Source organism: Mus caroli, chromosome 10 (genome assembly GCF_900094665.2).
Source record: "Mus caroli chromosome 10, CAROLI_EIJ_v1.1, whole genome shotgun sequence".
Classification (NCBI taxonomy): domain Eukaryota; kingdom Metazoa; phylum Chordata; class Mammalia; order Rodentia; family Muridae; genus Mus; species Mus caroli.
In genome coordinates this window covers 54,309,561-54,325,085 of record NC_034579.1, presented here as the reverse complement: position 1 = coordinate 54,325,085, position 15,525 = coordinate 54,309,561, and the positions used below count along the sequence as shown (strand labels likewise).

General features: G+C 46.1%; 1 protein-coding gene across 4 annotated transcripts in view; it reads right to left on the bottom strand.

Annotated features, from left to right (window-relative positions):
- Micu1 (mitochondrial calcium uptake 1) overlaps nucleotides 1-15,525 on the bottom strand; it is a 152,780-nt gene that overhangs the window by 21,665 nt on the left and 115,590 nt on the right. For all 4 annotated transcript variants that reach the window (XM_029482628.1, XM_029482629.1, XM_029482631.1 and 1 more), the window contains one exon: nucleotides 8,584-8,721. In XM_029482628.1, coding sequence (XP_029338488.1) covers nucleotides 8,584-8,721 — 138 coding nt within the window. The remainder of the gene's footprint in view (nucleotides 1-8,583; nucleotides 8,722-15,525) is intronic.

Here is a 15,525-nt window from a genome sequence, read left to right as displayed (position 1 = left end):
AGGAGGACAAGCTGCATCTTATTCAACATGATTTAGACAAACAGTGGGACACAAATCACCCGGTGACACCGCTGAATCTAATATATAAGGCTGTCTTTAGTGTACTGACGCAATAAACAATATTTATTGAGCGCTTACTTATCAGTTAGCTCTCTGCCAAGAACAGCAAGAGAAATAGAACAACACTGGACATAGGCCTTGAGGTTATGGGGCTTGTAATTTACATAGGCCGCCGCCTCCGCTGCCTCCTCCTCCTCCTTTTTTTTTTTTTTTTTTTNTTCCCCAAGACAGGGTTTCTCTGTGTAGCCCTGGCTGTCCTGGAACTCACTTTGTAGACCAGGCTGGCCTTGAACTCAGAAATCCGCCTGCTTCTGCCTCCCAAGTGCTGGGATTAAAGGCGTGCACCACAACTGCCTAGCTACATTGGCCTTCTTAAAGGAGAGATAACAACAACCACAAAACTCTTCAGTAACTGCTTTGTGTGTGTGCATACACCTGCGCACACACACACACATACCAGTGAATCCTAATTGACATGAGAGTCATTGTCTCAAAAATATGTGAAGAGGGATAGAACAAGAAAGACACTTGGTGTTGAATTTTGGCCTCCATATATACTTGTAGGTCATGCATGCACGTGCACACACATACATGTACCAAAAGAAGACTACACCATGAGCTTTGTGGATGTAAAGTAGAAGCTCGGGGGCTATGCTTACTGTGAGCTGAGTTGTTCAGACAGGAAGACTAAAGCTCACATACGATCCATTGGCTGTGAATGGAACTGGTGTCACAGCAGCTAGGAGTGTCCCCCCCTGAGCTTAGTGGCAGTGGAATCTTCTGGATACTCTTTGGGGAGGGTGAAAATGGAGGAGTTTATGGAAAACTGTTCTGTGATCTAGCTAATTAGTAAGAGGAAAGATGGCCTTCCCAAAGGGGAGGCTACTCAGAAAAGACGGGAAGGTTAATAGTACCTTGTGGAGGTAGAGATTTTCCTAGGCACTGTAAAAATGAATTTAACACCATGGAGTTGTTAATAAAGTGAACTACCTTTTGGAAGTAAAAGCAATCAAGAAAATTTTAGAAGAAAACAGTGGATATCTTTATGGCTAACTGAGACAAGAGTTCTTACATAACACGGCAAAGCACAATCTACACCTAAACCAAACCAAACCGGAACAAAAGATGGGTAAACCAGAGCTCTTCCAAACCGAGAGAGAACTGCAAACGAGAGGCTAAAGGAAAAGATTTGAAAATCCCTCTTCTGATACAGCACTTGTACCCAGAGTTGTATAAAGAACTCTTACAACTCAATAGTGAAACAACATGATTTAATAAATGATTTCATAGTGCAGATGTAGCTCAGGGGTGTAGATAGGGGTATAGATAGCACTTGTCCTATATACCTGGGGCCCTCGGTTTGACCTCAGCATCATAAACAAAAAAATGAATAAATATGCAATAGACATTTTACTAAGCAAGATGCATGAATGATAAACACATTAGAAAAATACAAGGGGGGCTGGAGAGATGGCTCAGTGGTTAAAAGCGCCGACTGCTCTTTTGAAGGTCCTGAGTTCAAATCCCAGCACCCACATGGTGGCTCACAACCATCCGTAATGAGATCTGACGCTCCTCTGGTGTGTCTGAGGATGGCTACAGTGTACTTACATATAGTAATAAATAAATGTTAAAAAAAAAAAAGAAAAATACAAGGCAAAGCCAGAACGATACCTTCTTTTGGCTTTCTGTGATAGGGTCTTTCTACATGGCTCTGGCTGGCCTGGAACTCACACTATATATACCAAGCTGGTCTCAGAGTCAGAGAGATACTCCTGTCTCTCTTCCTAAGTGCCAGGACTAAAGCTACACATCACCCTGACAGTTTGGATGCCTCTTAAAAAGTGAAATATAAATATCCAATAAGACCCAGCTATCTCCCTTCCAGGATTCTTCTAAAAAAATAAAAATAAAAAAACATAGGTCCAGGGGCTGGAGAGGTGGCTCAGTGATTAAGAGCACTGGCCGCTCGTCCAGAGGACCCAGGTTCAATTCCCAGCACCCACATGACAGTTCACAACCATCTGTCACTCCAGTTTCAGGGGATCTGACACCCTCTTCTGGGTGGCACTAAGGCACACTCATGGTTTACAAACATATACGAAAGCAAAACACCCAGGAACACAGCATTATCATCATCATCATCATCGTCGTCATCACCATCACCATCATCATCATCATCATCACCACCACCACCACCACCACCACCATTATCTTATTATTACTACTTCTATTGTTGTTGTTGTTATTATTATTATTATTAAAGGACAATGACAACACCACAGGTCCATGTGAGAATCTGCATGTGAACACAGAAAATAGCAGTATTCCTGAGGGCCTAAGAGGGAAGCAGCTTGGTTGTGCATTTGATGGTGATGGTGAGGGAAACACGGATGATGTAACACTATTTGCTACTTAGCGATGAGAAGATTAATATCTTCAAAGCATTATGCTAAGTAGAAGAAGCCAGAGGAGAAAGGCTGCACTGTGATGCTGCAGTTACTATGAAATGTTCAGGAAAGGCGAGCTCTCTGGAGAGACGGCGGCAGGTGGGAATAGGGCCAGGATACGCAGACTGAACACTGCCCCGAGGGGTCTTCTGGGGTGATGGAAATGTCTGCGCACTGTGTAGGCAGTGACGTTGCGTAACTGTACATTTACTGAGAACCACTGAACTGTACACTGAATCTTATGGTGTATAAATTATACTTCAGTAAAGCTGTTTAAAATACATCACAGGACTGGGAGATGCCCAGTGACCAGAGTTCGATCCTTGGACCCTACATGGCGGTGGGAGAGCACAGGCTCCTTCCAGCTGTCTTCCGTCCTCCACACGCATGCTGTAGAATATGCACCCTTTCCTCCCCCAGTAAATACATTCAAAAAGTAAAGTTAAAAACAAAGGCATGGTGAAGCACACAGGAGGCAGAGGCAGGGGGATCTCTGTGAGTCTGAGGTTAGCCTGGTCTACAGAGGGAGTGACAAGACTACAGAGATATGCCCAATCTCTAAATCACAAGACAAATGCAGTACATAGGATGGAGGTAAGGAGAGTCTGGCCTCCCCCGGAGTCAGCTGTAAAGCCAGACGCCACTGGCGAGGGGCCATGGATGAGTGTAAACACCACCACAGACAGACCCTGGGCCCTGACTTCAAGTTGACAGCACATTTATCTGCGGGGAGTGCTTGTGACTGCGTAAGTATCTTTTGTGACTCGCTGAAGAGTTGATTTCTTCCTTATGACATGGCCACCATACACCTCGTCATCTAGTCTCTGGTCAGTCTCTTTCTTTGTACAGTGCCCTCCTGTCGTAAATTCAGGACTTATCTTCAACTGCAGCCTGGCAGCAGGGGAAATGACATATTTCTGGGACTTGCATTGCCACAACCACGTTCTTGAAATAGTACTTTCTTCATATCTTCATCTTTTCCTGCTCACGAAATGTCAGTGACTTCCTGTTATCAAGTGGATAGGCTCCCAGACTTGGTTGCTAAGGATGTCAAGTCCTCCACCGTCTGCTCCAGTGAACGGACCTTTCTATTTCCCTAGGAACCTTGGGTGGGAACCTGGTGTCCATGGCTTGTTTCTCCCAAACCTTGTGCTTATTCAGATCACAGGGAATAAAGAGTGGAGATGGACAGGGAGGGGTGGATATGCCTGAATCCCCACACTTGGAGGTGGAGGCAGGAGGATTGAGAGGTGAAGGCCAGGGCAGGCAATGTAGTTAATTCCTTGTCAAAATCTAAAAACAAAACTATGGCAAGAATAGGACCATTGGCAGGAAGGTGATGGAGTCTTCTTGGCTTAGGATATTGGCATTATCTCTTTTTTTTTTTTTTTTTTTGGTTTTTCGAGACAGGGTTTCTCTGTATAGCCCTGGCTGTCCTGGAACTCACTTTGTAGACCAGGCTGGCCTCGAACTCAGAAATCCGCCTGCCTCTGCCTCCCAAGTGCTGGGATTAAAGGCGTGCGCCACCACCGCCCGGCGGCATTATCTCTTAAGAGGGGGGAGGGGGCGCCCAACCGGAGCAAGCGGGGTTGACTGGAGTAAGAGAGGTCCTAAAAATTCAATTCCCAACAACCACATGAAGGCTCACAACCATCTGTACAGCTACAGTGTACTCGTATACATAAAATAATAAATAGATAGATAGATAAAATCTTAAAAAAAAAGGTTTCTTTTTCAAGCCCAGAATGGTAGCACACACCTTCAATCTCAGCACTTGAGTTCAAGGCCAGCCTGGTCTACAAAGGATAGCCAGGGCAACACAGAGAAACACAAGCTTGAAAAGGAGGAGGAAAAAAAAGGAGTATTTTTTATCTGAACAATGGTTGTCTACAAGCAAAACTGTGATAACTGGGCACAGAGGGTAAATGTCTAGCACATAGAAAATTGCCAGTGTCACGTTCTACCCTTGCTGTCTTCTCTCCACTTGGTCCTGCTCTCCTCCCTCAACCCCCACCCCTGGAAATGTAAGTCTGTTCTGAGTTTCTCTCGACCTGCTCCTTAGTCAGGGGCACCTCCTCCCAGCTACTGCATCACCTGCAGTGGAGTTGAAACGACAGGAAACTCTGACAGATGAGAAACGCAGCAGCCTGGCAGGCCTGCATCCCTTGTGCCATCTGTACAGAGCTGCAGCTCCCAGCCCTGCATCATTTCAAGGGACATCTATAGCACAGCCATGCTCCTTGGCTCTGGGCTGGGCCATGGCCAGCTGTGGGGCTCAGATTGGGACTTGGGCTATGGCCAGCTGTGGGGCTCGGATTGGGACTGGGCTATGGCCAGCTGTGGGGCTTGGATTGGGACTGGGCTATGGCCAGCTGTGGGGCTCAGATTGGGACTGGGCTATGGCCAGCTGTGGGGCTTGGATTGGGACCACCTAGGGAGCTTCATCTCTGGAGAATCTAGGAACCCTTCCTCCTCTGACTCAGCTCCGGGCTCTGCCCTCTCAGCCACCCCACCATGGGAACAAGCTGTCTCCACCTCTAACCTGCAGTTCTTTTCCCCAGGTCTCATCTGCTCCTTATGTGCCTTTTCCTGGACCTCCTGGGGAAGTCTTGGAAAGTGGCTGGCTGGGAGTTTGGCAGAGAGAAGACAAATGAATACTGTATTACTAGGATAGCAGCAGTTAATTTAAAGAGACAGCAATAGTAACTGGTGGGCAGTTACCTGTAAGCTACTAGGCTCATCTCTATTAAACTAGCAGTGATGGATTTCTTAAACTCTAAAAGGGATTCTTTCTTTTTTTTTTTGTGGCATCTTGGGAGGAAATGGGGTGAAGACTGGGGTAAGTGAAGCCAGGATGTTTAAGAGACACACATCTAGACCTACCAACATAAGACACACACACGCAGACACACACACAGACACACACACACACACACACATGGACCTCTATCTGAACTCTGACTTCATTGGTTTGAAGAAGTCCTGCCATTTTATCTTCTTTAAGGCCTTTTTTTAAAAAAAATTATTTTATGGGCATGAGTGTTCATATATTCGTGCACATGTGTACCATGTGCATGCAGTGCCTGTGGAGGTCAGAAGAGGGCATCTGATCCCCTGGAACTGGAGTTGTAGGTGGCTGTGAGCCACTATGTGGGTGGTGGGAACTGAACCCGGGTCTTCACAAGAGCAGTCAGCATTCTTAACAGCTGTGCTGTCTCTCCAGCCCTTGCATTTTCATGGTAACAGACCCAAAGTGGGAAAAGGACGAAGCTAGAAACAGATGGGAATCTCTTCTTGATGGGAAATGGTTCTGGGGAGATGGACTGGCAACATTAGGAGCCAAAGCCCTTTATTAACTCTCATTTTGGCTAATTGCTAGGTTCACAACTATTTAATCAACACAAGAGGGCAATCAATTTCAACCTCCTAGCAAAAGCAGGCTAGACATTCTGGCCAAATGTGATTTTGCACCCAGATTTCCAGTTTCATGGTTTGTTCTTCCATGACCAAGCTCTGTTTGCAAGGTCTTTGGTCCTAAATTAACTCCTGTACAAGCTAAAACACTCTGTCATCAAAGGAGACGTCTTCAACACCTCATTCATTACTTTCAAATATAAATTCATGATAAAATATGAATTAGCCTATCATAATTGATAGCTAACTTAAGGTCAAACTGATGCCTGCAGCAACCTTTAAAAATAGAGGTCTGCTTAGGCCAGTTGTGTAACACAGAGTAGCATATCTAGTTAGCATCTGTGAGGCCCCAGGCTGGATCCTTGGCACCTCAAAAACCTTACAAACAGCAAACCAGAAAAGGCTCTCACAAAACAAAGACGAAAAGTCTGTCTATAGAAAGGAATGCTTCCTTTATGCAAACATCCTGTGTCTAGCAAAGGGTTAAAAAACTCACCTAAACTCGTGCAATCAGTAGATCATAATTTCCACAGACACAAGCTGGGTATTGGATAGTGCAGAAGCGCTCTCCAGTGGAAGAACTAGTCCCTTACCCCATTAAAGACAAGCCTACCTCTCAGCTAGGAGAGTACCTGCTGTGGAGACAGGCTGGACCTAGAAGAACCTAGCCTGGCTCTGAGTCCTTTCAGTTTTTTCAACATCCAAGTCAAGGAAGAAACATGTCTAGCTGAGAAGTGGTTAAAAAGCAGTGGTGTTTGTGGACAATTTCTTACGCAAACAGAACGCTGGGACATCAGAATGCTGCTTCTTTAGCTTCTGGCTTTTATTTTGTTTTGGTGTTTCGAGACAGGGTTTCTCTGTGTAGCCCTGGCTGTCCTGGAACTCACTCTGTAGACCAGGCTGGCCTCGAACTCAGAAATTCGCCTGCCTCTGCCTCCCAAGTGCTGGGATTAAAGGTGTGCGCCACCACTGCCCAGCTGCTTCTGGCTTTTAAAAGCTGTGATGGTCCAATGGCAAGTAGATCAGAAGGGCTCAGTTTTCAAGGCCAGTGAGGTCAGGGTAACCTACCGTCACTATGGGAAGCACTAGGGGAGCAGCAGAACTGTCTATAGAGAAGCCTTGTCTTGATCACACCCATGACCCTGGTCCTTATTCACAGAGCATCTTCAGTGCCAGACTGGGGTTCTGATCATGATGTCACATGATGACTGCTGTCCTGTGGGGAAGGTCTGGGGCCTGCGGTGAGAGTTTCTGGGCAGACTCTGGGAAGAGTCCAGGCTCTCCCGTGGGTCTGAGTGCCTGGGCAGCCAGCAGTCCAGTCTCTGCTTCAGTCTGCTCCTCCCCAAGTGCTGTTGAGGCTTTGTGGCTGCCCTTCACCTGTACTGGGTACAGCCAGTGTTAAAGGATGGCAGAGAGTGGGGCTGAGTAGAGCTCCCGAGATGCCAAGGTCTCTAATGTCAATGCTGCTCACTCTCCTCTTCCTCTCTAGTAACCTTATTATCAGTCGACTTGATCCTACTCCTGCTCATTCCCACAGAACCTTCCACAATGGGGCCATGACTCTCTTTACGTAAATAACCAACCCTGTCGTTTCATCATTAAGCCTTCAGTACCCTCTCGCTGTTCTGAGTGAGGGCCAGGCTCCTTCTGTGCCTCTCTGACCACAGTTGTTCTTGCTCTGGGATGTTCCAGCAATACTAGCTTCTGATCAGCTCCCCCTACACGCCAGGTTTGCTTTACTGCTAATTTTCCACTCAAAGGTCGTGTTCTTGTGCATTAATCAATGTGGCATAAGCTAGTGTCATCTGAGAAGATGGAACCTCAACTAAGAACCTGCCATATCGGACTGGCCTGTAGGCAAGTCTGGTGGGGGCGTTTTCTTGATTAATAATTCATACAAGAGGGCCTCTGTGGGTGGTGCCAAAGCTGAACAGGTAGTCCTGGGCTGTATAAGAAAGCAGGCTTAGCAAGCGAATCATGGAGAGTAAGCCAATAAGCAGCCCTTCCTCCATGGTCTCCGCTTCAGTTCCTGCCTATAGGTTCCTGCCGTGGCTGCCTCTGACAAGGAATCATAACCTGTAAGCTTGCTCCATCCTTTCCTCTCCAAGTTGCTTTTGGTCATGGTGTTTATCAGCCGTACAAAGCAGACTGGGTAAGTCTTTCCCCTGCCTTCTCGAAATCATGTTTCAGTGGATTCTGCCTTTGGTCCATCATTTTCATTCTGAACAAGACTCCTCAGGAGATCTCTCCAGTTCTCATGGCTTTAAGGGCCAATGATTACCAAGCCTGGCTCAGAGCTCCGAGGCAGATGTGCATGCTGAGCTGCCTTGTGGTCATCTCCATGTGGACTGCCTATAGTTATTTTAAATCCAAGGCATCTACAACAGAATACTATCTTTCTTCCCATCCAAATGAACTTTTTAATGTTCCCCAGTCCCAGTGCATGGAGCCACCTGGCTTTGATCAAGAGACTTGGGGTTATTCTACCCTCTCTCCCATTCTCTGTGTACTGTTCATTAGTCTTCTCTCTTTGGGCCTTAGAGCTGAAAGATGTATTCATTCCTGAATGGTTCACGACACGTTCTCATTATTATTGATACCTCTGCAAAACCCAGAGGTTCCCATGGTTTCATTTCTCCCTGTATCCGAGGCAACCTACCTTCCCGTCTTTGAAGTGCTTCTTCAGCTGTCTCTGCATGGCGGTCAGCTTCTTGGACTGCACTCCACTGTAGGCCAGCAGCATGCCCCCGAACTGCCTCTCAGAGATTCTCCCATCTACCGGGTCATGGCGTTCAAACTGGGGAGGAAGCAGACAGAGTGTTCTGGGAGTTACATGGAAGGTATTTTGGTGTGGGCTGCGGGATGATCAATTGTGTTTGAGGGGAGAAATGAATCTGGCCCTTGGTTCCTCACAGATAGAGCAGAACTGCTTATACGCCTGTGTGACGTCATCACAATGACACTCATTACTCTGAGTTACTAATATGCACCAATAATAATAACACCAAACAATTAAACTCAGAACGGACAGCCCCTCCCCATCCCCGCTTGGGTCAGGAGCATCCTTGAGGAACAGGGCCAATTTTAAAACTATAGAAAAATTCACAATTTTTCTCTTTTCTTCTTTTTAGACAGGCTCTCACTATGAGTTCCTGGCTGGCCTGGAACTCAGGATGTAGACCAGGCTGGCCTCGAACTCACAGAGCTCTGCCTGCCTCTACCTCCTGAGTTCGAGAGTTCATACATTAATAGTAATAACCAGTCTCTAAGATCATCCATGACCTTGCTTCTTAGAGAAGACTTAAAAAAAAAAAGATTTTAAATCTTATCAATCATGCTTATGCAAAAATCAAATAGATCCCTAAGGATTTCAAACAAGGGTAATATAATTTACAAGTTTTCTCAAAAAGGATATCTGAATGATAGGACATCAATAGTGCTTAAGAGAAATATGTAACAAGACAAAGAACCTTGAGCTAATCTAAGCTTATCAGAGCATTGAGATTTCATTTAGAAACAGGACAAGGAAGGTCTCTTGGTCCCAGTTGCAATGCTAATTTTACATAATATGTAACATGTAATGTTGAGGTTTGGTCTTTTGCTATGTATTATAATTATATTATTATAATGCTAAATACTGGTCCCCAAGGTCTGGTTGCCCCCAAGGATGAGAAAATCTGCACATAGACTCAAGTGATGCTATGTGACCCTGACCCCTAAGTTACTCCTGATTGGTGAATAAAGATGCCTACAGCCTATAGCTGGGCAGAATTGATATAGGTAGGGCTTGGAGTTCCCAGGCTTGGGGTCTGAGGATACCATGAGAGAGGGAGAGGAGGGGAGAAGGAAGATGTCATGGGTAGGAGAGTCATGAAAGCACGGCCATGAGGACTGGCTAACTGAAGTTAAGAGCAGTTCAGATGAAACATGGAGAATTATAACTCAGGGTTATTAATGGGGAAATAGATTCTAATAGCTTAGAGGGTGGATATCTGCCCAGCTCTAGTGCTGATTAAGGCTAATAATAATAATAATAATAATAATAATAATAATAATAATAATAATTGTATGTCTTTTATCTGGGAACCAAATGATCAAAGGCAGGGTAGGCCTAGTGGCCAAGTAGGGGCCGAAAGGACAGGAGGATGGTAGAATGTCCTCACATGGCAGGGTTGATCTGCTCTCCTGAGAGGGAGTTCACAGATGTCAGATGGTACTAAGTAAGTTCATGTCAACAAGCATGTCCCCACCGTCTTTTCCTTGTCCAGCACTGTGTGAGTCACCGTGCGGCATGGGAAGGAAGATCCTTGGGGACCTCTGCTAGGCAGATGACACATGTAAGACAGTGATAAAAATGGAAATAGCCACGAGTGGATTCTTTCCAGTCTTGCTTCCTCCCTCATGAGTCACAGAGTATACAAGGCACAAGAACTACACCGCAATAACAACTCTCTACTGCGCCTGCGCCTCACTCCAGAAGTTCCCCGTGCACTCTCTCAGTTAAATCTTTGTCAGGTCGCTGGAGCTTCTTGGCTCTGCTTTGCAGACAAGAAGCCTGAGGCAACGTGCAAGCGACTAAGCTGGGTTAGCAGATGCAGCCCATCTGGGCTCACAAAATTCCCTACTTCTCTGCAACCTTCAGGGCAGCACCCTGATATTCTGAATAAGCTACAACAGCGGGAGGAGGGGCGGGGGCTGAGAGCCGGGTGAAGGGAAAGCACAACTCCTCCTGCAAAGGAACCAACATCACCACCACAGGCCAGAGGCTCCTTTCCCACTCGGGCCCACAGCAGTTCCCATCTGTCACTCCGTCTCTTGCACAGAACTGATTAATTTCTGACAAAACCCAAAGTTTTGGGGGATTCGATTTAAGTTTGATTTATGGCTCAATTTGCCATCCTGAAACAAAACGGAGGAACTGATAAAAATTCTGAAAGCGGGCAACGTTTTGCACTGTTTAAAGCAGGTTTCCCGTAGGGTCAGATGGCTGAGCTGGAGTTGGCCATACAGAATGTATTTACAGGTAGGGTCTACCCCAAAGCTGTGCCCAGCGGCTCTCTGGGCTGCCCTGGAGGATCTGGATAGACATGCCTGCCATTCTGGAACTCCCCACCAGGGTGGAACAAGGCAGATTCCAAGTTGAAATGCTTCTTGTTTGTAAACCTGACAGTGGCTGGCTTGCTCAGGGTTCATGAAAAGCCTTCAGTTTCCACCCTCTAAAGGCACAAACATTCCTCTGTTGTGTTTCAAGGGCAGTTTCTAGGGGAGAGCCTCAAGTAGCAATTTCAGTGCTCAAATTAGTATTTTTACTAGTGTTTGAAGACACAAACTTGGCTTTTGGTAACATGTTCCACTATTATCAAGCAATTAGAACCCAAAAGGCTTAAACATCAATATTTGTCCTTTCTGCAGCCTGGCCGACTTCAAAACGCATGGCTTCTGCTCTATGATCTCACTTTGGACAGCCAGCATCTCTCAGTTTAGCCTACTGGGTCTTCTGGGGTAAAGCTGCCTAGCTAATGAGGTTTTTCATGTTGCAGAGGATCAGGGTCTTGTGCGTACCAGGCACGTGCTCTACACTGAGCTCCAGCCCCAGGCCATTAGGTTCTGAGGGCTTAAATGAGGCCGAGGTGGCAGGGATGGGGTGGGGTGGGGGTAGAGGGCTTGGTGGGGGGAGGTAGGTGGTAGGTGTTTCACACACTACAACTGCTAACAGACACAAACATTCTACTTGTTCAACATTTTAAAGTTGAAGACCTACTAAATGGTAGTTTGGGAGTTTTGAGGACTGCATTTCGGAAATCTACCGGCTAAAATGTCAAGGGCCACGGATAGATGTTACATGGCTGGAGAGATCCATGTGTACAATTATTTTTTGACATAGACTTCTCACTATGCAGCCCACACTGGCCTCAATCTCATGATCCTGCTGCCTCAGCTCTCTAAGTGTGCCCCGCCATGCCTGACTCCCATCTTGTATTCTGTCTTAGTGTTTCTGTTGCCATGAAGAGACACCTTGACCATGGCAACTCTTAAAAAGGAAAACATTTCATTGGTGCTGGCTTACAGGCTCAGAGGCTTAGTTTATTGTCATCACTGGTGCGATATATGGTGGTGTGTAGGCAGACATGGGGCTGAGAGAGCTACATCTTGATCTGCAGGCAGCAGAGGCAACTGTGCAACCATACTGGGTAGAGCTTGAGCATAGATGACCTCAAAGCCCTCCTACACAGTGACGACACACTTCCTTCAATAAGGCCACACCTCCTAAGAGTGCCACTCCCTATGGGCCAAGCATTCTAATGAGTCTACAGGGGCCACTCCTATTCAAACCACCACATATTTTTTTAAAATTTAATTTGTAATTCATTTTTTACACTCCATATTCCATTCCCCGCCCCTCCCCTCCCACACTCCAACTGCTCCACATCCCACACCTCCTCCCCACATGGATGCCCGCACCCTCCACCCCACCTGACCTCTAAACTCCCTGGGGCCTCCAGTCTCTTGAGGGTTAGATGCATCATCTCTGAATGAACCTAGAACTGGAAGCCCTCTACTGTATGTGTGTTGGGGGCCTCATATCAATCAGGATATGTTAAATCTTGACAAACCTGCAGGTTCGCCCTTGGGAGTGCCACAGGCATGTAATCAGTCCTCCAGGTCACCGAGGGCCTCAAGGAGAGACCCAGGTAATTACAAAATTATCACAGTGCAGAAAACAACTGTGTATCTTGGAAGCAGTCTGCATCACCGGCTTGCAAGACTTAGCAAGCACATGCCCCACTTAAGCTGGGGTCCCTTAAGCTCTGCTTCAGTGACAGTTAAGGGATTCTATTTTCCTTCAACCTGTGGCGAAGAACGTGTGCAGGCCAGCATATCACTGACCATCTGTCTGCCTACCCATGTTTTACAGGCAGCTGCCCAGGCTTGTGGCTTCCCTATGCAGCCGCGGCCACATTCTCAACCGCATACAAGCTCCCTGTTGACCCCAGGGGCTGCAGGGCCACAAGGAAGGGCCAAAAAAGAGAAGGCAGCAAACACTGGGAGATTCTTCCTGGCTTTCTAAACACAGTGCACCTTTCCTTCCTACCCCTGCTCCTTGGTGAGAGGAGGGCTAGTCTTTTGGAAGGATAGATAATATACATTTAGCTATATGATACCTATCTATTTATCTATCTATCTATCTATCTATCTATCTATCTATCTATCTATCTATCTATCTATCACTCTATCTATCTCTACCTGAGGAAGATGAAAAGCTAGGGAGAAAAAAAAATATGTTTTATTACAAGTGCCAAAAAAATGAGGCTGAAACGAGTAGAAGGAGAAAGCAATCAGTGTCTGAGAGTGCGTCATTGTTCAGCAAAGGCTTTGGAGGGCGCTGCACTCCGGGATGAGGAAAGCCCATGTGTTCCTCTGTACAGTTACAACCTCTGCAAATCCCTCCCTTACATCTGTGTTTCAGAATGACAGGCTTCCCCAGGCCTTTCCTAGCTTCTGAACCGCACAGAGCCACACTGTACAGTGACCTCAGGCCACTGAGCCAGACACATCTGTGCTCTTTAGTGGGACAGAATGGCAGGGCCTCTGTGCCATTGTTCTTTCTGTCTGGAGTTTCATACCACTAGTTCATGAAAAGGAAAAAAGGCTTACAGGCACCATTCTCTATGGGAACCCTCCTCTTAAGGGAATTGTGACATATTTTAAAGTTTGAGTTGAAATCTGTTTATGTAATGGATGGGCGTCTCTCAACACAAGAGGAATCTTTACTGTCTCATGCAGGTTGTCTCCTGGCAAGTGGAGAAAGAAGGCCTACAATCTGGAATGCGGGCACCATAGCTCACTGCTCAGCAAGGGCTAACAGGATGATCCCAGTCACCATGACATTACAGAGTATTAGCTAAACTGCTAGACTTCTCTGGGTTTTGTGGTGCTGGGTCCTTATGCATGCCGGGAAATTATTTTACCTCTGCATGATATGCCTGGTCTAAACTATACTTTCAATTCCAAATCTTAAGACTTCTTACATTTTAAAAGGCTGGTTAAGCTGGAGCCAGGTGGCAAACACCTTTAACACCTTTAATTCCAGCACTCAAGGCTGGGCGTGGTGGCTCATGCCTTTATCCCAGCGCTGAGGAGGCCGACCTCTGAAGTTGAGGCCAGCCTGGTTCACACAGTGCTCCAGGGTAAACCTTGTCTTCTGTGGCTGTTTTGTTTTGCCTGGGAAATGTGGTAGCTCCTACAGTCCTCACTACATGGAAGGTTGAGGAGGGAAGATCATTGAGCCCGTGGATTTAAGACCTGCCCCAGTGGATTGTTGAGGTCTGACCCCCCCCCCCAACTCCCACCCCCACAGTATAGCTGTAGCCATTTTGTCCCATGCTTGCCACCAGCTATTTCATACTGTTGCTGTAACATGCCTGCCAGTCGCTGACACAGAGAAGTGACTTGGCTCAGAGCAGGGTCATGCTGCCCACATTCCCTGTTATGTTCTGTATGAGGGTTGTTAATCTTAGGAAATCTAAAAGCTTTATGTAGGACTCATCAAGTTAAAGGTCAATATGAACTGTTCTGTCTAAAATGTCTTGAGTCAGACCTGAACACTGGGCAGCACTTCTCGCACCTGCCTATGAGCTCACTGTGTTATTATTATTATTATTTATAAGCTGACAGAAAAAGATGTCTGTTGTCATAGTTCAGATAATGCTGAGTTATGTCCCTGGTCTGACCGGTATTAAGGTATGCAGTCAAGAAACTATTCTTGCTTAACTGAGATTGGTATTCCTATCGATTTGTGTGGCGACCCTGGACCCTGACACAATTAGAAGGATGGAAACACGGACTGTGACCAAATCAGCTGACTGAATCATGAGTCGAAATCATTAGCCAGACCAAGAAAGGGGCTAATTGTCGGTCTGAGAGCCCCATGTGGTATGCAGACATACATGCAGGCAAAACACCCATACATATGAAAATAGGGACAGTGATATTAATATAAGATAAAAATGTTTGCCCTTTGTTAAAGGACGGTAAATTTTTCTGCTCAGTTGGACCATCATTTAACTTTGTTTAGGTCTGTTTTATGTATGGAAATCTTCATTTATAGCTAGATATGTAGATAAAAAAAAACTGGTTATGCCTAAGAACTATTTCCTAGTAAGGTAAGAAACTAAATATTCACCTGTACTTTCTTTATTTTCCTTTGTTTGAGACATAAGTCTGACTATAATGCCCAAAGTTCCCTTTCATAGACCAGGCTGGCCATGACCTTTTAATCCTCTTACCTCACACCTGGAATGCAGGGATTACAGGTGTTACCTACTAGGCCTTACTCAAGATTTCTGTATTTTGAACAGGGAAGCATCACCTAAAATACTAAAAGACACTTAATGGTGGAGTTTAACGGCAGGGATTAGCTCCCTGAACTGAAGAGCAGATCATGGTCTACAGCTCTGATGCCGAATTTGGAACCTGAGGGAAGCAGACAGACTTTCAAGTAACTTTGGCTCCTGGTGAATTCCAGGGCAGCTTGGACTACATAGAAAGAACCTGTCCTAAAGAAAAAAAAACCAAAAAAAGAAAACCAACCCCCCCCCCC